Source organism: Python bivittatus, unplaced genomic scaffold (genome assembly GCF_059951505.1).
Source record: "Python bivittatus isolate LINGU-HERP-01145 unplaced genomic scaffold, Pbiv_v1 ctg000070_np1212, whole genome shotgun sequence".
Taxonomy (NCBI): Eukaryota; Metazoa; Chordata; class Lepidosauria; order Squamata; family Pythonidae; genus Python; species Python bivittatus.
In genome coordinates, this window is record NW_028277034.1 from 37,743,033 (window position 1) to 37,766,645 (window position 23,613).

General features: G+C 40.1%; 1 protein-coding gene across 1 annotated transcript; it reads right to left on the reverse strand.

Moving 5' to 3' along the window:
* Positions 1 to 1,513: 1,513 nt before the first annotated feature.
* On the reverse strand, positions 1,514 to 22,942 carry HADH (hydroxyacyl-CoA dehydrogenase). The gene is made up of 8 exons (XM_007421315.4): positions 22,737 to 22,942; positions 16,505 to 16,633; positions 15,247 to 15,404; positions 9,964 to 10,090; positions 7,131 to 7,220; positions 5,852 to 5,924; positions 2,752 to 2,868; positions 1,514 to 1,928 (listed from the first exon to the last, which is right to left on the reverse strand). The coding sequence occupies exons 1-8, from the start codon at positions 22,851 to 22,853 to the stop codon at positions 1,810 to 1,812; spliced, it is 930 nt and encodes a 309-aa protein (XP_007421377.1). The 5' UTR covers positions 22,854 to 22,942; the 3' UTR covers positions 1,514 to 1,809.
* Between the last annotated feature and the right edge of the window lie 671 nt (positions 22,943 to 23,613).

Below are 23,613 nucleotides of genomic sequence, written 5' to 3' on the forward strand. Positions count from 1 at the left end.
TCTCAGCCTACAGCCACATGTCTTTGGGGCTCTTTAACTACTGAAGTTCAAATATGCATAGGCTTTATGTGTCTGTTCTTACATTTTAAGTTAAGCTGCAGCATGAATCCATTGGCAAAAAAGATGCCTTGCAGCCTCCAAACTACTTTTGCAGAAAGAAGCTACAATATTCTTTAATATTTGTATGCATTATAAGTGTCTCTGATTCAGTTTCCCTTTCTTTATTGAGCATCTGTGCACAGCACTGAGGACTGCAGGCTGTGACCTAACCTGACAACTCCACCAATGGGCTTAATCCTGATTTATCATTTCTTGGTAATATGAGCAGCTGTCAGGTAGTTGAGCAGACTCTTGACCTTAGAAAGGAACATTGCATAGCATATACATCTGCTATGTATCTGGCATCAGCCTTCAACTATACCCATAGGTGGAGCCCCATCCTCTAACTCTGTGTTTGTCAACCTTGGCAACTTTAAGATGGGTGGACTCCAACTCCCAGAATTCCTCAGCCATTATGCTGGCTGGGGAATTCTGGGAGCTGAAGTCCGTCCATCTTAAAGTTGCCAAGGTTGAGAAACACTGCTCTGAATGAATAGTTCCCCTTTATGGCATCTCATTCCATGCAGTGTTGTGAATGAGCTCATTGGTTTCCTGTCTGCCACTCAGTGCAAAAAAGAGGACCAAGAGAAATAAGAAAGGCAATATTCTAAGTTCCAACCAGTAGTATTTTGAGTATGTCCCACTCTAAGGTGTAAGTAGCTAACAACAGCTTTGCTTCAATTAATGATTGCTATTTAACAATTACAGCAATACAATCATACAAATTCAGTAGTTAGTATTTTAGCATCATGTCTCATTGCACTCACTTAAGTCAACCTTTTCCAAATTTAAATCTTCACTAGGATACTCCAAGGATTCTGATGAGCACATCAGAAGACAGCTTCTCAACCTTTGAGGACAATGCTATCATTCTGTCTAATCCAGAACATTATTTATTAGATTTATAACCTGCATTTTTCTTCAGAACCCCAAGTGGCAAAAATAGCTTCCAATCTTTCCATTTGCCCACTCTGAGTGATTTTCCATGGTAGACTTCAACCTGGCACTTCCTGTTGCTAGTTCAATGACTTAACCACTGCGCCATTATTGATTCTGAGTGTCAAAACAGTTCATGCAAGCCACCATTTAGTATGGTGGTCTATTTTAAGGTGGTCTATTCATATTTGCCTAATATGGGGGACAGCCTTTCAAAAGAACAGTTCCTTCTGCCTTCTTGTGCTATTTAAATTCTGTAGCAAATTTGTTTTATATGATACAGTCACAGACATGTAGCCTGCAAACAATGATATACAAAGGCATAAAAAAGAAAGAATACATAGCATATATGCTGAACCTAGCTGTATACTAAACTAAATGAGTGCAATTTGTTACTGAGTAAAATGCTATTGGCTGAATGGAAAATGTTAATTCACACTGTTTTCACACTGCCACCTACTGGGAAAAAAAAAGCAAATAATATTGGAAGTATTTTATTCACATTAAAATTTCTACTAGTTTTTATGGATGATTACAAACCTGAGATGTACTTAGATCCATGGTAATTTCAAAAAAGGCACTTGAATATGTAAAGCTCCCAAAATTTAAAATATCACAAGACCACATTGTGGAAATTAATTGTTCAGCCTTTATAATCAAGATACAGCACTGACTGGTTTTTATGGCCCTGATCAAGGAGTATTATAAACACTGTATGGAAATGCTCACCAGTTATCCTTATATGTATCTGAAAAACATGGCACATTAGAAAGTTCATTTGTATTTGTAAAATCCTTCGCCAGTCTTCCTTCCAAACTTCTTCTCCTCTACCAACTGATTTAGAAGTTGGCTTGGAGCAAAAAGAGGATTGTCTGGCTCCAGTGAATGCCACCCTAATTGGGGGGAGGGGAGAGGGGAAAAAAAACAGACATTAGATAACACCTCAATCTGATAATGTATCACAGATATTTATATATTTTTCAAATCTCTTCATTACCAAATTACATGTTTTAATGTAGCAGTGAAGAAAGCTGGCTGTTCCATATTTGTACTCAGAGCAACAAGAGAATGTCAGTTCAAATACTGCAACTCTTCTAAAGGAATCAATGAGACTGTCCTATACACAAATTGGGAGGACAAAAGGATTAAGAGAATGATTTCCAGGGTGGGAATTAGATCACCAATCCTTTTTCTGGAAATTTTACATATAATATTTCCCAGAGTGTCCATAATACTCTATTGAAAAATACAAGAAGTGGGGAAATGCTATTGGCTTTTCATGTTTTTATTCCCCTAGCTTGCCAGTTAATCGTGCATACCACTTGCTGTGGGTTCCATGGTTCTAGAAGCAATGTCAGTGAAGGCAGACGGAAGAGTAAACACAGGCAAATAGATCACACTTGCTATATTAGGACACTGAGTGAAAAACAGCCATTCAGAACAAACAAAACTTTTCCAGCCTGAATGTTCCTAGAATTTCAAACAGAACTCCAGTTCCTTATGATCCATGAAGACTCCTTATGAAAGTAATAGCCAACCTAATACCTTATAATCTTACAGGAAAAAAGATCCATCAAAAAGGATATGAAGACTCACATTGCTTTTCAACAACAAAAAGGTATGTTCACCTTCCAAGGAGACCTGAACCAGAATTCAACAGAGATGTAAATGTTAACCAAACTAATACGGCTCTTTGCAGAGCAATGATATACACACCGTCTACAATGTATTTAGTGGTATCCAAGCCAACATAGTCCAAGAGTTCAAATGGGCCCATAGGATAACCTGCCCCAAGTTTCATGGCAGCATCAATATCTTCCTTTGACGCATCTCCTAGACAAAAGATTGACAGCTGGAGTGACAGAGTTCTATGCCTCTTCTTTCACTTATAACATAAATAAACCTGGAGCTCCTCATTATAGACATAGCATGTCAAAATTCTAGCAGCTTTCCAGAAGACAGTGTTGACTAGGGCATACCATGACACTATCACAATGCTGCAAAAACTGTGGTCCAGAGAAGCACCCAAAATCTTACTAGTGCCCATAGTTCAAAATGGCTTCTTTTTGAATATACTTACCCAACTACTAGGCAGTGTTTCTAAGTTAGTGTTTCTCAACCTTGGCAACTTTAAGATGTGTGGACTTCAACTCCCAGAATTCCCCAGTCAGTGTTGCTGGCTGAGGAATTCTGGGAATTGAAGTTCACACATCTTAAAGCTGCCAAGGTTGAGAAACACTGCTCTAAGGAATAAGTCTCATGCATTCCAATGGAAGAACAACAAAGTCACCTAGAAAGTGATAATTACACAGATTCCCATTCCTAGTCCGGAGTCCACTAGATACTGTACACGGAATCATCCCAGTGGAAATACATGGCTGATCCACAAAAACCAGGCATACACATTTTCTTTTTTTCAGTTCTGAGAGCTCAAGGCTTTGTCCTCTGAATTACAGAGGTGTGTTAACCCTATCTATTTTACCATAAGCATTTTTGTTTTTTTAAAGGTTAACCTTGTCATTTTTCACCAAATACTGGCAGCATGATGCAACTAGCCCACAAGTTGCCAGTGAAGAAAATATTTTCTGTAAAGTGAGATTTTGGAAAACAGCCTGTCGGAACTTTTATCCATGCCCACTGGGAGTGGGCAGAGGAAAACCACATTAAACCATAAAATATTGCCAATCAAGTCTGACAGTTAAAACATTATTTAAATAAGATGTTATCCTATTTCTTATAGCAATCATTTGAATATATGTGTTTAAATTCCCTATCTTCAAAGTTTTTAAAGCCAAAACAATAGCTGGATTCAGGGACTACCATTCAATAAAGTTCAATAAATTAAAAAGTTTTAAATCAGAAAAGAAATCCACCCAGTTGTTCACCCATGCAAATGTAATGTTTAATTAAATTTGGAGTGCAATATTTTGTTGAAGTATTTTATATGGCAATATTTTAGACAAAAAGTTCTTTATACAAAGCCAATCCTTTGCTCTAAAAAAATCACTAATTTCTTCTTATTCCACCTTTGAGGAGTAATTAGCAATATTTGTTGATGGATAAGCAAGAAATACAGCTAATCTTGTTTCACAAGCTGAAAACGCTTATATGATCTACAAAGGAAGCATTTAATATCTAAAATGTATTTACAGGATCTTGATAATGGAAGTCTTTCATCTGTAAGGAGAGGAAAGGCTGCCTTCCAAACAAAATGTTTGAAATAATATTCTTAATAGCAGACAGCCATGAAAGGGAGCTTAAGTCAGAATAGTTACAGAGAGGAAAGTTCTCTTTAGCTCTTTATACAGCAGCCATACTTGCTTTGAAGAACCCAAGGCTTATTTCAAGAGTTAACTGGCTCTTAGGTTTGAAAGAAAAGGACAATAATTATCCTTATTATCCCATATTTCCATCAACATGGCAACAAACAGCACATGTCTTCCCCATCCTGGCTCCTCTCCAGATGTGTGGCCTTCAGCTCCCAGAATTCCCAGCAGTCCACTCATTGCCATGCTGGTCACTGAAAGCCAGATAACTGGAAGGCACTAAAGTTGCAGAGAGCTGAGTAAAAATGCATTCAAAGTTAGAAGTCCTCCCACTTTTCCCAAAAGGTATTTGCAGTCCTCAAAGGCAGTTTTGTGCTAATTTGGGAATCAAGTCATGGGAAGCTGCCTTAAGATAAGCAAGATCTTTGTTCTATCCTGGCTTAGTTGACATCAGCTAACCTACTCCGGGGGTTAGGAACCCCAGGCATCCTTTCGTTTGTTTTTTTCATGTTCAAAATCTCACAGGATTTCAGCACTATCATGTCAGTCTCTTACAAGATGAAATCTTACAAGGTTTGATTATCTTACAAGATTTTGCCTTTTAAAAAAAGGGAAAATCTATGGATCTTCCCAAGAGGTGTTGCACCCACTAATTAGTGGCATCCCTCCAGGGTGTTAGATAAGGTATTTCATAGTCCTGCTCAGAAATGCCACAGAGTGAACTTGGAATACTCTGCATTAAACGCATGTTATACTTCTGGAATACTAACCTTGTTATCATTAACCTTAATTGTCATTAATTAACTGTTATTGTTATTAACCTTAATATTAAGCTTAATATTATTAACTTTGTTAATAATCAATTGTAGTGTTGATTTTTATATAGTAGTTTCTAGTCCACATTATTTGGCTAACACTCCAAACATTCTGAAGGGACCAAGCAGGTAAAAGGAACAGTGCAGCTTGGAGACCAAAAGTTTGGATTTTAAGAGGCAGGGTTTCTTTCTTTACTGTCCCAGAGATATCTTCATTCTAGGATTCTTCCCAGAGAGGAGGGGGTGAGAGAAGGCCTACTCAGTTTGGGTCTAGTGTGAATTAAAGATATAATAATGTGATGGGTACCAAACAGTCAAGGGATAGAATAGTTTATGGTCCTCTTAAACTTTGCTCTCTAGAAGTCATTTCATACTGGATCAATATCTAAGTGGAGATCTAATCAAATCAAGATGTCCAAGATAACCCAAGAACCCCTAAACTAATGTTAGCTTTTTTAATCTGTTCAATCGTGTCCGATTCTCATAGACTGCCTGGACAAGTCCCTGCAGTTTGGCAAGGTTATTCAGAAGTGGTTTGCCACTGCCAGCTTCCTAGGGCTGAGAGAGAGTGACCAGAGAAGCCTGCTCAGCTGAACCCTTAATTCACATTAGACCCAAAGTTTGCTATCAGATTATTAAAAAACCAGGTGAAGAGGGGGCTGCAGTCCCAAAACACACTGGTGGAGGTGTATGTGTGTCTGGGCTAGGTTGGCAATTATTATACTACAACTTTACCCCTCTCAAAAAGCCGAACTGCTTCCATCAGGTAAGGCACAAGAAGTCGATTCACAACAAATCCAGGTGTGTCCTATGAAAAGAAAAACAAGGTGTAAAAGAGATCACTGTTACAATCCAAGTGGGTATTACAGGTAGTCCTTGCTTAACAACCATTCATTCAGTGACCATTCAAAGTCACGACGGTGCTGAATTAATGGTAGTTATAGCCAGTCCTTGAAATTATGGCCACTGCAATGCCCCCATGGTCACATGATCAAAATTCAAGTGTTTGGCAGCCCACCCGCATTTATGGCTGTAGTGTGTGCTTCAACTCCCCCCATCTGCCTATCTTCCCCCCAACTCTGCCTTTTTGATGGTCCTGCACTCCACCGCTTACCCCTGCCATCCCCCACCGCCCCCAGTTGACCTTTGTCTTCTTCCTCCTGCCTCTTGTGAGGCATGCCTGGGTGAGGCAGCTGCTGGCCCTTTGTGAGGCCAGAGATGTTGGGGAGAAGGCCTCACAAAGGGCCAACAGCTGCCTCGGCTGGGCATGCCTCACAAGAGGCAAGAGGAAGAAGATGGTGAAGGTCAGTTGGGATGGTGGGGGGCAGGAGGGTTAGGCAGTGGCAGCAGCAGCAGCAGCAGCAGCAGCAGAGTGCTGGGCAGCCAAAAGAACAGATGGGAGGGGAGATAGGCAGGTGGGGGGAGCTGAAGTGGAGGTGAGGGTGGCAGGGCAGGATAAGTGTGAGTTCGTCGCCTAACAATGTCATGGTCCTTGCTTAATGACCACAACCACTACTACCAAAACTGCTGTTGCTAAGTGGTGCGGTCATGTGGTGTTTCGCATAATGACCTCTTCACTTAGCAACAGAAATTCCTGTCCCAATTAGGGTCATTAAACAAGGACTATCTCTATAAGACAAACTGAAACAAAGCCAATACCAATAATTCAATGGATAAAGTGCTCTTTTTGTAACTTGTATGGTAGGCTAATATCAATTTCCCTTTATTGTGGATGGGAAAAAAGGAGAAACAAGGCCAGGTTCATGGTAGAGTGAAACCAAGGTCTTCTTAAACTCAGCCACTTAACCACTATGTTCTTTATTTTATTTATTTATTAAATTGGTATGCTGCCCATCTGCCCCAGAGGGTGACTGTTATATCAACCCATCCTATAGGGTTAGTGGCTCAGCATCAAAAAATGTGCTTTCAAAATAAAATAGAGGTAAAAAAAAACCCCAGGGTAGCCAGGTGTGAACCTACTAGACTACTATTCTTAATTTTGAAAAGGACTTGCCTTGCAAGATACTGGATTTTTCCCCACTGCTCTGCTGAAATCCATGAGAGACTCAAAAGTCTTCTGGCTCGTCATCGGCGTCTTGATAACCTAACAGTACAGACGTCATCAAAATGAAGGGATTTTCCTCAATCTCAAAAACAATTTCATTCAATACCACAATGCAGGAGAGAGATTAGCCAGATCAGACTTCATTTCTTTGGACCTCAAGCAGTTTAATGACAAGGAACTTCTTTTTTGCCACTTCTTCAAACTATTTAAATTCTGCTGTAAAGCCCAGTCTCTGGACCATCCTCCATCAGAAATGAAGTATACTAAAATGGGTGTTGATTTTGCTTCAGTTGAAGAATATGCTGGAACTGCTTTTTTTCCCCTTCTTTTAAAAATTCATCTTGGCATTCAACAACTCATACTAGTGCCTAATGTGCTGCTCTTACCTGCTATATATCTTTGCTGGTTTTATTATCTTTGTGTGAGTCCATTTTTTTTACTTAAATACAGTACAAAGTACAGCAGAAAACACATGGACTCACACAGAGATAATAAAACCAACAAAGATATATAACAGGTCATAACAGCACACTGGGCAAAACTTATTTTACATATTCTGTTTGTCGCATGGGAATGATTTCCATGTTAGGCAGTATCTATTTAAAAAAAATCAAATAAGTGAACTATTAAATATACAGCTATGAAAAGATGCATACTATTGCTCCCTACTTCAAATTCCTTTGAAAGCTCATGCTAATACAGACATGGATTGCTTCTCTTTCAAATAAAGGTAAGGGGGATCAGACTACCAAGGCTACTAGCCTTGAATATGTATTACTCCAAAGATCCGAGACAGTACACAGCTCAATGTCCCAAGCAGGGAGGATCTTTTTCGCTCATTTTCTGTTCTTGGATTTCTCTTTGGTATCTGGTTGGGACAGAACCCAAACCCAGATGGCTATTTTATCTGCTCCAGCAGAATTCTTCTTCTAGGACACAATAGTGAGGAAAACTATAATGGTTTCAGCCCAAATAATATTATAAGAATTCTCTGCATTTGTTGAGATGGAGGGTTGTGCGAAACAGCTACACAAGCCTCACAGTTATACCCCATTTTTTTGAAAATCCTAGTTAGCACCATATTGCAATGGAAGAGAAACCACCTGACTGGGAATCATTAGTGTAAGTCTATTATTTTCTTTCCCTTCCCTTCCCTTCCCTTCCCTTCCCTTCCCTTCCCTTCCCTTCCCTTCCCTTCCCTTCCCTTCCCTTCCCTTCCCAACTAAATCAATCATATCAAGGTTCTTTGCAGTATAAAAAGTACGGTGCAAGAAAATATAAGCCTCGCCTTGTTCTAATTCACAATTTTCCAGCACTTCGTAGCACACTCTCCTTTTCCTCCAAGAGTATCACTTCAGCACTTTCTCTTCCCTGTACCTTTCCAGAGGCTGGAAACGGGCAGTGGATACAAGTGGCAAGTTAGCTCAAAAGGAATTGTTTTTTTTTGTTTATCCGCTTAATTATTCACATTCTAGCTCCGAGTGTTTCAAAAAGATAGCTTCAGAAGAAATTGTTGTGCTGACATAACTGTGAATTTAAACACTATTTTAAAAGTTTTCAGCCAGGTTAGGGCAGGACTACTAGCATGCAATTTTCATATAAAATAATGTCCCACTTTTACACCAACTTTCTGTAGTCTGGATCCTTCTGAGATGTGTGGACATTAAATTCAAGAATTCTACAGCCAAGCATGGTCAGGGCCAAGAACTCCGAGAATTGGAAGTCCCAATAGGTGAAGGTGCCCAAGAACGGGAAGGCTACTTCACAAACCACTGTAATGCTATAAGAGGATCTCACAGAAAGTGCTTCCTGGGATGCTCTGGTGAACATCCAAAGAGCATTCACAAAAAGCCTAGTTGCATAGCAGACTCTTCAGTTTACAGCAGGGGTAGACAACACCATCTCTGGATATTATTGTATTCCAACACTCATCAGCCCTAACCAGCACTCTCAATAGTGAGAAATGCTGGAATTTGAAATCAACATCTGGAAACCTATATGTTGTCCTAGAAGTCACATCTTGTAGTGTAGTAGCTGTTAATTTGATTACAAAGTCAAGTCATTCAATGTTTGGCACCATGGATAATCAAGGATAACTAACACTAATAACTGAATACAGAATACTTCTTAGGAATCAGCTCTCTGATGTTAAAACATGAAACTGCAATTAAATATTGTGGTGTCTCTTTATCAACCAGCAGCAGCACCTGAGTTAGTTTTCCTACTAGCTAGCTTGACAGCTTTCCCAATCACCAAAGCTAGAAAGATGTAAAGCTATAAAGCATGTTGGCTGGGGAATTCTGGGAATTGAAGTCCACACATCTTAAAGTTGCCAAGTTTGAAAAACACTGCTATAAAGGACCTTTACACTTTCCTTCCTCATGCCCTTTTTTCCCCCTAACCACAACTGATTGTTGTGGTTAGTGAACATATTCAATCCTCAGCAGGCTTTGGGTTGAAGACTGTCTCTTTTTTAAGAGAGACTTTCATAATTCTGCAGAAGATACTTTAGTTTTGCTTCTTACTGGTCCCATTTGGGCTCTCGTGCCTTTGCACTGGTGCATCTGAGATGTTGTTCTTTGCAGGAGAAACAGAATTCTTCCTGGTGCAACCATTAATCCTGTCAGCCTCTTAGTCAAGCAGCCTTCTGACTCCCTCACCCAAACATGAATTGACTGGATCACTATCATGACAAACAAAGACAGTCTCAAGAATGCCTAAATAGCAGCATGTAGTGAACATGGGGCAAGATTCATTTTGGAATATTGTTAAGAGTCCTTACCTCCACAAGCTTCATCAGAGGCACTGGATTAAAAAAATGTAGACCACCAAACCGATCTTGCCGGGTGGTGGCATTGGCTAAGACCGTGATTGGTAAAGACGAAGTGTTGCTAGCAAATATTGTGTGCCTGGGGAGAAAATAATAGACATCTTATGTTAGCTGCAGCTCTTCTTTCTACAAACCTCTAACAATTATTTTAATTCAAAGTGTCTTTACCCAGATTAATCTGTTATGTGCCATCAAGTTGTTTTCAACTCCTTGCCACCACATAGATAGATTTTCTCCATGAAGGTCTATCCCTAATTTGTTCTCTCAATAGTTACATTAAAATAATAAAGAGTATACACACAGTTTTGATCTGGAGCTGGGCTAGTAGTAAACAATTAAACTAGAAGGAAATGAAATCTAGGATGTGCAGGTAATGATAATTTCCTATTGATAATGGCCACGAGCAAACGATTCAAACAGAAATGAGTAATAATGTCCAAAGTAAACTATAAAAATATTCAAGTAGCAATTAATGGCTGGAGGGGGAAACATGGGGGGGAAGAGAGGGACTACTAGAATGCCCTTTTACATATTTTTAAAATTTTTGTTTGTTTTGCTTTTTAATTTTTTTTCAAAATCCTCTCTGTATGTGTGTATTACTTTTTCTTTTTGCATTGTTTGCTTGTATGTTTTACATGAGTATTAAAAAACAGAGGTTTTTTAAAAAACCAAAAACTTCAATAGATTTTTAGATCACATGCTTTTCCACAATTATCATGGTCATTATTTTAAATCCCACCCTTTTTTTCTAATATTTTAGAAATGACCTCACTGCATTTTATGTAGTTGGAGATGCAGTGAAATTAACACTTTATTTAAATATATTGTTCCATTTTGGTAAGAAGCTATTACTACATGTATTCACTCCAACTTGAGATTTAATACTTTCAGATGTTTATATTCTATCGCCATCACACGGGAGTTGACTTCTGGACCAAGAAAATGGACTTATGGTTAAAAGACTTATTGTTCTGCATTGGATACGCAAACATATGGCTCTGGCTATTTAGCAATTTGCAGAATTGATTACAGTAATATAGACCAATCATTGGTGACTGTAAAGAATCATGGCCTCAAATATTGATCTAGGTATGTCTGTAAATATTCTTTTGTATGTTTCTATATTTTTCTTTTTTTCTTTTTTAGCTTCTTTTCCTTTCTTTTAGAATTTTGTGTATTCTTTTTTTTTTTCCTTTTTATATTTAGTTAATGCCAAAAGCTAAAAAGAGAGAGAGAGAGAAAGATAACGGCCAGTAGCAAAACTGAGTAACCCACATTCTTGCGCTGATAAGAACATTAGCTACAGGCAATTTTCACTGATTGCACTCTCTTTTGCATTGTCTGCATTGGCTAACTGCCCTCTAACTGCATTTCATGGCCCTCTGATCTTTCTTTTTACGTTACCGTTACCGTTCTCCTTCCAAGAAAGTGCACACATGAACATCCGCCTGCACCGTCAGGATACTCTTCTCTTCCATGCATCTGATGAAATGTGTGTGCTCCACTTCCAAATTAGGAAGTGGATAACTATGTTTACTTTTTAAGGTGCTAGAAAAGTCTTTGCTGCGTTTCTGCAGGTCTTCATCTCAGACCAAGTATGAGAACAACATATGTGAAGTAGGCAGAAAAGGAGCCTCTGAAGGAGATCAAATCTGCATGAATACAGACCCCAAATTTAAATACTTCTCTGCATTTTAGAAAAGGGAGGCTAAGACATCTGACTGCAGCAGAGAGGCTTATGCACAATAACATATTTGCAGGGCATTTTACATGAGTCACAAACATATTATGGCAATTTTTTCTTTGGAAGTGTCCCAATGTATACAGTGGAGAGAATGATGAATACATTCCCCAAAGCTTAGCAATGAGACTCTTATAAAAGCTACAAATGTACAAACTTATTCCATTGTCTTTGATGAGGTGTGTTAATGATATCTTAACAAACCTCAGTGACACATCATGAGTTCTAGTCCTCCCTTAGGCACAGAAGCCACCTGGGTGAATTTGGGCCAGCCATTCCCTCTCAGCTCAACCCATCTCACAGGGTTGTTGTGGCAGCAAAAGTAGGAGGAGAGAGCATTAGGTACACTACCTTGAGTTGTAAAAAATAAAAGTAGGATGTGAAACAAACAACAAACAAATTCAAATCTTCAAGCTTTCCTTTCCAGATAAACAGTCCACATGGCATTCTCTTTTAGAAATCAGATATTTTAGCACACAAGCAGACGTAGGTATCCTTTAAAATCAAAGTATTCTCCAAAAGAATAAAACCTATTACTGTATTTGTAGCATTATCTGACAGAAAAGAAATCAAAAGGAAAAATTCATGCTTACTTCCCTTCGCTGTTCATTTCAAATTCAGCAAGAATCTAATCTCTCTGATAGGTTAAGTTTATAATAACTTCAGAGAGTATCATTAACACATTAACATAATATGACTCAAGGCTAGATGAAAGAAAAAAGCATAAACTCAACTTCTAGATTCCACAATCACCAAAAAAGATTTATGCACTATTTTATCATCTGATGCCAGTAACAGGAATTTAAAATAAGGATGTACGACGAATGGCCACCAAAAGTCTTGAACGCACCTCCTTATAAAAGTTGCCGCTAAAGTGTAAGTTTAATATGACAGGAGGGGGAAATTATTAAATACATGGAAAGTAATCATATTAATTGTATTTTAATGGAATTTCACCTGAATTTCAATCTTACAGGGTTCAGTTCTTGTCCTGGGTCCACCCCCTTTCTCCTGTCCCTCCTATTTTTGGGAGCGCAGCTCTCAGGATTCCACTGAATGACCTCTGAGGTGTGCCCTCAGCCTTAAATGTTGCACTTCCCTGATTAAATGCACAAGGCTAATAACATGTTGGGTTTCCAGAAGGTTTGCACAAAAATACAGCTATTCATGCTCTTTGAACTTAGGTTTAAAATCAGACACCAGGAACTGGGAAGAAAAATGCAATGCAGTATGAGGTTTTGCAATATGCTATTTACTGCATTTAAAAATGCAATAATTTTTGATAAGAATTCACTTGTTTAGGATTCCTGACTGATGAGAGTTTTTTTCCAAAATACTCCATTCCATCTCTAGCTGCTTTTTTTGCCAACTGTGTCCCTCCAGATTCTCTGGTTCAATCCTGACTCAGATATTTTAGATCCCTATCCCTCTTTTGTCAGCTGCCTTAATTTTTTTTTAAAACACATCTACATTTCACCTACACTTTGCAGAATGTTGCTTTGTCAAGATTCAGGCTACTCCGCCATCAGCACTTACTTCAGTTTGCTATTAGGAGGAATGATACTGATACAACAATCTGCGAAAAATACTACTGTCAAACAAGCTTGTACTATATATATAGTCGCCCAGAGTCCCCTATTGTGGGGGAGATGGGTGGGGGAGAAATCCAACAAACAAACAAACAAACAAATAAATATTCATTCCACCCCAACCCCTAAAATGTATTTAGTTGATTATTTTATCAATGATATTTTGATAACATTGCTCAATTTTAAACAGTAATTCCTCTGAAACAGCAATGATGATTATATTTTTTTGGAAGAAGCAGAGATGGGACTTTGCCTAAATAATTCACTGAAATGGTTCTTTGGTGTAGGAATATCTTTTTAATCTTTGATTACAAGCAGAGAATTACTCCACTTCCTTTCCTTCTGAAGTTAATGTTTTCACTCAGGTCTCTCCTAGAGAGCAGAGAATATCTTAAAACGATAAGAACCATCAATATGAAAGTAAGATGAATCCTCAGCTTTGTCCGTTGAACAAAATCATTATTTGGAATGCTTTATTTGGCATGACAAAGCCAAGGAAGCTGAAGAGCAGTATTCTTTTTTAACACATTATACCAGAAAGCTAAAATAAAAGCTAATAAAGATTATACTATAAAATTAAAAGTCAGAATAATTAAGCTACAGTAAGTCTTCATACAACCTTGGAACTGCACTTAACCATGTTTTATTCTAGAAAGAAGTGACTTAAACTAAAACAAAGATCCATAGTGGATAGCCCCCGAATCCCTCCAAAAGGTGCTGCTCCATTCTAACTTCTGATGTGACAGCAAGGAAAAAATATTAAACACATTGGATGAAATCATATTAGCTGTACTTAGTGAATACAGGTAGTACTCGCTTAACAACAGTAACTGGGACCAGCAACTCTGTTGCTAAGCTATGCAGTTGTAAAGCGCAATGTCACATGACTGCACTAACTTATGATGGCAGTTGCAGCTGTTCTGGGTGCTGTTGTTAGGTGAATCCCCCGCAGGGGTCAGGTGCAATGTCACGTGATTGCCATTTACAACCTCCTGCCAACTTCCCCATTGACTTTGTTTGTCAGAGGTTGGCAGTGAAGGTTGCAAATGGCGATCACTTGAATGCAGGATGCTGCAATGCTGTAATTGCGAGCGGGTTGCCAAGCACCCAAATTGCAATCACATGACTGCAGGGACACTGCAACAGCCACAACTACAAGGACTCATCATAAGTCCCCCTTGTTCAGCACCGTTGTAACTTTGAATAATTGCTGAACAAGTGGACATTAAGCAAGGACTACCTGAATATATTTAGTTTAACTCAATTTAAAATTGAATTAAATTAAATTCACAATTAGTGTTCATCCTTGCTGGATCCAATTTTTGGAGCACAGCCCCCAGCGCACCACTTAAATCTTTTTGTAAGCCTGGAGAAGGATACACACCTTTCTTTCAGCCCTAATTTGCAAAAACTGTTCTTCAGTTAGGCAACTGTGACGAGATAAGAATTCAACTCCAAAGTAAAAAGATGCCTATATTTCTTACAAATTTCAGCTCTTGATACAGCAAGTAAGAATGATACAGCAAGCTTTTGAAAAAACAACTTTAAGTTGGACATTTAAAAAAAAAAAAAGTAAATAGCAATGCAAAACCCCAGTATAGATCAAACATCCAGCAAAGCTGCTTTTCCTTTGAAATAAATAAACAAATAAAGTGCTCATTCCCCCCCATTCCTTTTAAAACAGTATAATTTTCAACAGATTATTTATGCATCTGCCCAAATGTTTATTTGGGGTGTGAATAGGAGGATAAATCTAAACAATCAACCATATATTTAAACTTATATTCTTAGACTAGTCATCAAAATAACCAGAAGAAGGTATTGCAAATAAATGTGAATCATATTTTCATGCCTTTAGTTAGTAATGACTTTTTGTATCAGGTTTGTAGTAGTTTAAGAACATACTCTGACGCAAATGTATCCAGTGTCTTGAAGAGCTCAGTTTTTGGGGCTAAGTTTTCCAAAATGGCCTCCACCACAAGGTCAGTGCTGTGGACCACCGAGACGGGATCCGTGCTCATGGTCACGCTCTTTAAGGCCTTCTCGACAAATTCTGCACCAGCCTGCAAAGTTGGAGAAGCAGTAAAATCTATTCATGAGTGTTACACTTGTCTGCATAAACTGGAAGCTTGTTTCAACTGTAACATGGTTCATTTGTGCTGTATTTATTTACTAAATTTATATAGCCACCCATCTCACAAGTGTCACTCTGGGCGATGTACAATAAAGCCAATAATTCAAACTATCTTAAATAATCATTAAAACAGATAATGTAATATTATAAAATATTAGGAACCTGTTTGTGCACATTAAGGTGACCCAGGAATCTAACATATTATTGCTTGTCCCTCAAGTAGCCAAGCGCATTATAGAAAAGGGAACCACTGGCAGCTTTGTCCTCCCCCCTGCCCTGCCCAAATAAATGATGAAATTCCACCTCTGGGGCTTCACACAATTTTCCATGTGCAGCTGTTCTGATTCCCTCCCAGTTTGGCAGCACATGTTCCAACTGTCAGCACTGATATCCATCACCGTGGCAGAACTTCAAAGATACGATCACCGACGCACCTGAATCTGAGCTTTTCACGCTACCGAACCAGGACATTTGCACCGTCTTCTTTCAAAAATATTACTGCACAAAGCAGGTGCCACTTGCCTCGGCTCTTGGCTTCAGGCACTGAAGGCAACATGCTTTGAAGGCAATGTGCTTGAAGCAAAGGGTTGCTGACATGCTCAAGCTCACAGAGCACTGAGGCCAGCTTCATCCACTTCAACCAGCTACTTTACTGGCAAGTATTCTGTGTGCCAGTACGGAAAATCATTGAAGGGCCCAAAAAGAAGCAATATGGCCGTTCTAGTTCTGTAGGGAAAAGCCCTTTGGACTGGCTTCAAAGGGATGATTCAACCAGATCACCTTCAATCTGAACCATCCATTGAAGCTCTAACAGGTATGTCTTTAGAGGATGCAAATGCACATTCAGCAACTGATAACCTGCAGAAACATTACTTTTCTGGCGCCCTCCTGATGCAGAAGCCTGCGGGTGGAGGATTTTGAAAACGGAAGTCCCCATACAGCTGAGGGGCACTTATGTTGGGGAAAGTTGGCCCCTTGTATTAAACATCAAAAAGAACACTACTGTTCTCAATATTTATAAAACGTCACCTCGGGTTTGTCTGCAAACTTTTTCTTTGACAGCTTCCTCAAACTATCCTCAATTTGTTTCTTGGCTGTATTTAATATTTCATCTGACTGGTCCACTAATACCACCGTGTGGCCAGTTGCTGCAGCAACCTGTAAAAAAGATGGGGAAAGGGGGGGGAAAAGAAGTCAAACCATCTCCTAGGAAAAGGTGATCTGGGGGAAAAAAGGAGGGTTAAAAAAAAAGAAGGAAAAATAAATGTTACCTGGAAAAATAACAAAGTAGACTGACATTGTTTACTTAATATGTGTATATCCCATTTCTCCACCAAATATACAGCACAGCATACATTGTGTCTTCTTTCCCATTTTATCCTCATAACAGTCCTATTAAGTTAGGTTAAAAGAATGGGATGGACACTTAGTCATCTGTTAGACATCAGGAGTAAGTGGAAATTTAAACACGGTTCTGCCCAGGACTTAAATCATTATATGGCTCAAATATCAGGCAAGCAAAATTCCTGGAGAGAGAGAGAAAGGAGCCGGCCCCATAAAAGAGACTCAATACCTTTTGATTTGCCTTCTGTTTCAGAAGCACCCTTGAACACAGTCAATCTCAGTCCTTACCCTCCTTGGAACATAGTTTGAAAGGACTAAAGAATGAAACTCTATCCAGAACCACCCTGAAGAACTCAATTCAAATTAAAAAAAACAGACTTCCGCCCACTCTTTCCAAATAAGAAGAGTTAACTAAAACCAGAAACTGCCATGCTACCTATGGGAAAATAACAAAAGCAAAATAAGAATATAATTTCCAGATCAAAGTAATATATTTATCAGGCCTACGGAAGTTACACAAAATATTGGCAATCTTTTGATCATCGTTACTATTTCAAGGGCCCCATTTACCTCCCAACCCCCATATCTTCATATTTTTAAGGCTTTCCAAAATGCCAGCAGACAGAGGGCCAGTCAGATCTTGGAGGTCTGGTGTGCCACAGGGCAGGCCCTGCAACAGAAAAGGCCCACTTCTTAGGTTCCATTAGATGATATTTCCTAGGAAACAGGACCTGGAACATCAACCTCAACTTGGCCTAATTAGGGAATTACCTCATTATGTTGTTTTTTTTAATTTAAGAAATTAGATGAGCCCCATCATCTTTATAGTTCCATAGTATTGTTGATCCTCGTTGAGGAAAAGAATTAAAGCAAGCTATTCAGAAGACAGCAAAGCATTACCTTGACTATTCTCTGTCTCTGGTACAAGCAAAACACAACTGAGACATATGAAGAGAGCACCAAGCCTTCCTTGAAATATTCTTGGTGCAGAAAGATGGTACAATTGCAAACAGAAAGTGAAAAAACCTTACTCAGCTTGTTTCTGGAATGACCACATGTTACTAGAAGGAGACAGTCAGCATAAAAAGATGAAACTTTGCCTTTCCTCTAGAAGGCTTAAATAAAAGCAGTTAACTTCCCTTTTTCAGAAAAGTTACATTTTAACATGTATTGCCAAAGCCAGTAGATGGATATTCAATCTTTGAACCCTCAAGTCTTCATTCTAGAAGAACCTGTCTGTAACGCATAGGCTGGAGTCACACACTGTGCTAAGTGGTAAAGTGGTTTGCTTGGCTTTGAATTAGCATGTTGTGCGATTTGTAAATTTCTCTGAACTCAGCCAATTGTGGCTTACCTAATCATGGTTAATCAAACCATGACTCAACACAAAGAGTGAATTCTTTCCTAAAAAAGTTGTGCTTGGAAATTTGAGCAACAGTATTTTTAAACTTTTTTTTTTTTTTAATTCTATAATTATCCAAGGCTTCTATAGTCCAGATGGGTAGTGCATTTAAATTATGCTATCCAAGAACCCATCATAATGAAATGTGAATACGGAGGCAAGTATATTGCAAGTATCTTAATGGGTGCAATGTGCTTAGCAGACAGGCACACTATAGATCTTCTGCAATTCCTGTAAGCATTGTAAAGATAAGAACTGGTTTGTCAACTACCAATGCTGGAAGCTTTCATCTCACTGTACCAATGCTTCTCAATTATAGTGCCTGATATGTCATTATAGGAGAAATCATTTATGTATGCAAAATTAATAATGGGAGAATAAAACTAGGATCGAAGCTAATATTAACTTGCCCCATTGCCAACTCTGCTCTCAGTATTCAGCAGGTGTCAGACTGGACCCATATAAAACAGGTCTGAGATTTCAGTCTGTAAAAATGCGAGTTATCAAATGGTTCTTACTAAACCTATCTGAATTATTTCTTAACTTGGTCACCCTCCATAGATATATGAATTTCAATTTCCTAAATTCTCAACAACGTTCATGCTAGTTGGAAATTATGGGTGTTGAAGTTTGCAAATCTGAGATGTGCCCAGGATGGGGATGGATGATCTATCTCACAGAGCTATTGTGAAAACCCTTTTTGTATACTTCCATTCTCAGTATTTTGCAGCCCTAAATATAATTATGTGAATTGTTATTAAAGCCTATGTTAATTAAGCTTTTCCATTTATTGGAAAGAACCTGGCCTATATTGTTGTTGTGCTTCCCCTACTCATCTTTCTTTCTTTCTCATCCCTCTGCATCCTCTTCCTACTTATGGCTTTCCCTTGGGCCATGCCAAACTATCTGGTGAATACTTTGTTCAACCGGTAGAATGCCCCTCCAAACAATTTTACACAGACCTACTCTATATCTTTAAATCAAACTGACTCTGCTCAAGGAAGAAATAGATCTCTATGTGCTTAGTTGGGTCCTCCAGGGTTTGGAAGATCAATACCAAGGTACTGATCAAGTTTTGTTTTTGTTTTTGCAGACATTTTGCCCCACCTCCCAGCAAGACTTTCTCAGCACAATGGTTTAGAAATGAGGGTTGCTTTCCAGTATTTGTGGTCTGTGTAAGATTTGAATTCAGGGGGATTGGTTGATGATTGGTCATCTTCTGAGATCAAGGGGTTGCTGGGAATGGTGGTGTCTCTACTTTGATTGGTCCACACCGTCTGCTTGCTGTGTGTGGCCTGGATCGTATCTGTGCTGGTGTAACAATGTACCTTTTTCCTGGTTATGCAAAACTCTTGCTTCCAGAATGGAACAATGCCTAATTATAACTTTACAAAAATTGTGTAGAAGTCACTTCTGTTTGCTTGCCGTTCACCTAATCCGTTGCAGCAAATGAACAGTGCCCTTGAAGAATAAAGCACAGAAAGTATGCAGTTGTCTCAGGTTGCTGATATGCTATAGTGACAAAACACAGTCTGTGCTGGGGAGGTAAGTTACCAAAAATATTTCTGGGCTAGCCTATCTAACACTAGGTATGTTTATTTTAAAAAAAAATCAATCGTTCTCAAGTGCTTAAATTCCAAAGGGGTAGCCAAATTAATCTGTAATGAGCAAGCCACGAAAAGCTGGAAGGTGTCTTAGGAGAATTATTTTTTGTAGTATGAAAATTCAGAAGCAACAACTTAATTTACAAGTGCGTGAAATGGATTAACAATGCAACCTAGCCCATATTTCCTAATGAGACTACTGGATTGTAACCTAAGAAGGCCTGAACATAGGCAGAATTAAGAAAAGGGAAAGGGAATGAAGACACAGCAGCAAATAAAAGTCAGCATAGAGAGTAACAGACCTGAAGCACAACAAATTTAAATGCAGGGGAGGGGGAGGGAGAGATGAGAGATTATTCCACACTAGCATGATAGTATAAGGTTAGATTCCCACAATAAGTATTTAGCGTCAGCTTAACCATGGTATTAAAAGCACATTTAAGCAACTTATAACTTTGTCAATTACCCACGACTCCTTCACAACAACATTCTATGCAGAAAACAGTGGTTGGATTTGCACCAGACAGCAAATCATGGTTTGCCATATCCATGTTTTGTAGAATAAACTACATTGGCTGCGTTCACGCATAATGTTAAGCCAGAGATGGGCAACCTGTAGTCCCAAAGCTGCATACAACCCCCAAGTCCCTTTTTAGTAGTCCTTGAAACCATTTCTGATCATTATTGCTATACAAACCACAGAGCTGCAACCACTTGCCATTTTTATTTCCCAAAACACATCCAGAGAATCCAAGGGCACTCTTGAAAATACAGGTGATTCTGGAAGCTACATCTTAGCTGTGCCATCCACTTGTTCCTGTTAAGATGCTCCCAGTGACCATCAATGATTGCATCGCCAAAAGCATGTTTCAGAGTCTCAGGGCTACCAAGATATGAAATGCAATTGCCCAATATGATACAGCTCCTGGTCCTAGTAGGCATTTTGTGCAAAGCAATCATTTCCTCAATGTTTCTAAAAGTTGACATAAATATGAAAAATAATTTTCATTTCAGTCTACTGCACAGCACATTCTGGAAGACTCGTCTCATTCTTGGGGCTTTTCTCCCCATCAGAGATTTAAATCCCCACAAATAAGAGCTGTGTCCACTTGGTTTTGTCTACCTCAACTACCTTAAGACAAAAGGGATTAGAGTGCAAAGATACAGTTATCTTAATTGCACCAGCCAACTCCTTAGCAAAGGACAACCTGACTAGATCTTTGAATGTCACGTGACAACTAGGCAGTGTGCAACTTGGAGACCTCCATATTGTCAGCAAAGGCGTCTGGGGGCTGTTGTCAGATTGATAAAAGCCGCGCTGTGCACGTGTCGCAACATCACAGGGACACACGAAAGGGCAGAGCTTGCATTGTGATGGCACAAAAAGGCTGGATCCTGTGGGCACTTCTGCAGTTTAGTGAAGCATGCGGGCCATACTTCCAGAGGCACTTGCCAGAATCAAACAATTGTTATTTAGAATTGTACAGCTGGAAAAATCCATTTAGGTCAGGGTACCCAATGTGGTCAATATCAACCCCAAAGGGTTGATGGGACTATCCACTGTTGTTGTTGTTATTATTCATAGTGCTATTAGTTAAACAGTGTTTATTATTTTCATATAATAAATGTTTGGGGGTCAATGAACAGTTTGAAACTTCATGAAGGGGTTGATGAGCTGAAGGGGTTGGGGAGCTCTGATTTAGGTCAACAAGCCCACCCCTCTGCTCTCTGTACCTTCATTAGGCACCTGCTTAGTCTCCATTTGAGCATATTTTCCCTAACATCCACGGATCTGCTTTACCCCAAGACTAGGATGTCCTGTCCCTTTCTGTTCTTTGGGAAACTAATTAAAATGATTCTTTTCTACCAGGCCCGTGGAGAAGAGACAGTAAGGACTAAGTCCTCTTATACAGAGTTGCTTTGTGGATTTTTTAAAGTGTCACTTTATTGTTTTAAATATGTTTCTCTGACTGGAAGCTGCCACAGAATCTCTGATTGAGGCAGCATCCACATACTGTAAATTAAACAAATAAATAAACAAAACCATACTACCATGTCTTTTGGGATAAGAGAGTCTTCTTTCTGATGCCTCTTCAATTAAAAAAATTCTGGAATGGCATTATTGACAAAAACAAAACTTGGGATGAGACTCTTTGAACTGAAAGTTTATTAGGGCTCAGTTCTGAGTTATAATTCCTAAGGTTATCAAAGGAACCTATCAGAAAGAAGACATATATCTGTTGCCACTATGGGCCTTCCCTCACCATACAATGAGCACCACGCACCCTCAAGTGTGTACAATACTCCCACTACTGCAGTTACGTTTCAGTTCCACCTGCATGGGATCTCATCTACGTAGGGCAGATTAACTTTCCTACACCTGGAACAGTGTTTCGCAACTTCAGCAACTTTAAGATGGGTGGACTTCAACTCCCAGAATCCCTCAGCCAGCCATGGGGAATTCTGGGAGTTGAAGTCCACACCTCTACAAGTTGCCAAGGCTGAGAAACACTGACCTAGAACCTTCTAGTTATAGTACAGTAGGCTACGACTCCCAGCATGCTGGACAGGAACTACCATTCTCAGCCATGCTAAGCGGGAATTCCCGGAGTGAATTCCCGGGCGGTGGAGGGAGGCTGTCGGAGCCCTCCTTTGCCAGCAGTTTTGACACCCCCCCCCCACTTATTGCCACAGCCTGAGATCACCCTCCGCTCCACTATTAATCAAAGGCACTTATTGGCGACTCTTCCGGCGGCTCGCCCAGCGCTCGGGATCAAAACGCGGCGAGCAGCAGATTTCCCGTGCGCCCCCGAGGGCGGCGGAGGGCCAGAGGAGCCCCGAGCAGGGCTGCTCCGGCCGCCGCCCCTTATTCCCCGCGTCGGAGCGCGGGCGGCTGTGTTCGCCAGCTCACCTGCGCGATCCCGGAGCCCATCAGGCCGGCCCCGACCACCGTCACGTGCTTGATCACCAGCTTCTTGGCGGCTGCGGTGGACGCCAGGCGCACGAAGGGCCGGGTCGCGAAAGCCATGGCCAGCCGCGCTCTTCTGCAGAGGGAGAGGGGGAGGAAGAGGCGGCGGCGGCGGAGCTGGCCGAGCGGCAGGCGGCGCTGGGCGGGCCGGCGCTGACAAATCCAGCGCGGTGCTGGAGGGCCGGGCTTCCACCGCGCTCCTCCCGCTTGCCTTTAGCCAAGACGGGGGCGGTCGGGGGGGTGATTCAGTCCTCCTCCCTGCGGCGGCTCGGCGGATCTGGTGGCTCTGCGCAGCCGGGTCGCTTCGCGAGATTCTGTTTTCTTGCCCGGGCGCTCAGCTGGCAGAGGTCACTTGCCAGCAAGAGAACGCGCGGCTCGAACTGCAGCGCGTCCTTCCTCGCGCACCCTCCAAATACGTATTAGAAGGATTCGCTTAGGGTTAACTTTCAAAAAATAAACTTTCACCATTTGTTTTTCAAGGTATGGGGGCAGCTTAAAAAAAGTGCAATCTAAACATTTCTATAAAAAGATGCTTTGCGCAGCCAGGGCCGAGACCGAGTTTGCGTATGTTCAATATAATCCTACAAATCGGATTATAATTTGGTTCAGGCGTGGTTTGAACTCCATGTCCTATCTGCCCCCTTGTTTTTTCTGAATGTTCAACACTTATGGTGAACAGCTCTGGAAATAGCCAGAACTTAAAACTATTTTGTAAACTTTGACTTAATAAAGTGACAGCGTCAAGGATATTGGATGTCCTTTTCCTCGTGGTCATCGCTGTCACTTCTGCGTTTTTGTAAGTACTGTATTTGATGACGTA

Excerpts from the sequence above, each read along its gene's own strand:
- HADH (XM_007421315.4), bottom strand. The coding sequence starts at position 22,853 with ATGGCTTTCGCGACCCGGCCCTTCGTGCGCCTGGCGTCCACCGCAGCC. Across the intron at positions 10,091-15,246 it reads CTGGATACATTTGCGTCAGA|GCACACAATATTTGCTAGCA; the intron begins GTATGTTCTTAA and ends TTTTCTCCCCAG. Across the intron at positions 7,221-9,963 it reads CTCTGATGAAGCTTGTGGAG|GTTATCAAGACGCCGATGAC; the intron begins GTAAGGACTCTT and ends CTGTACTGTTAG.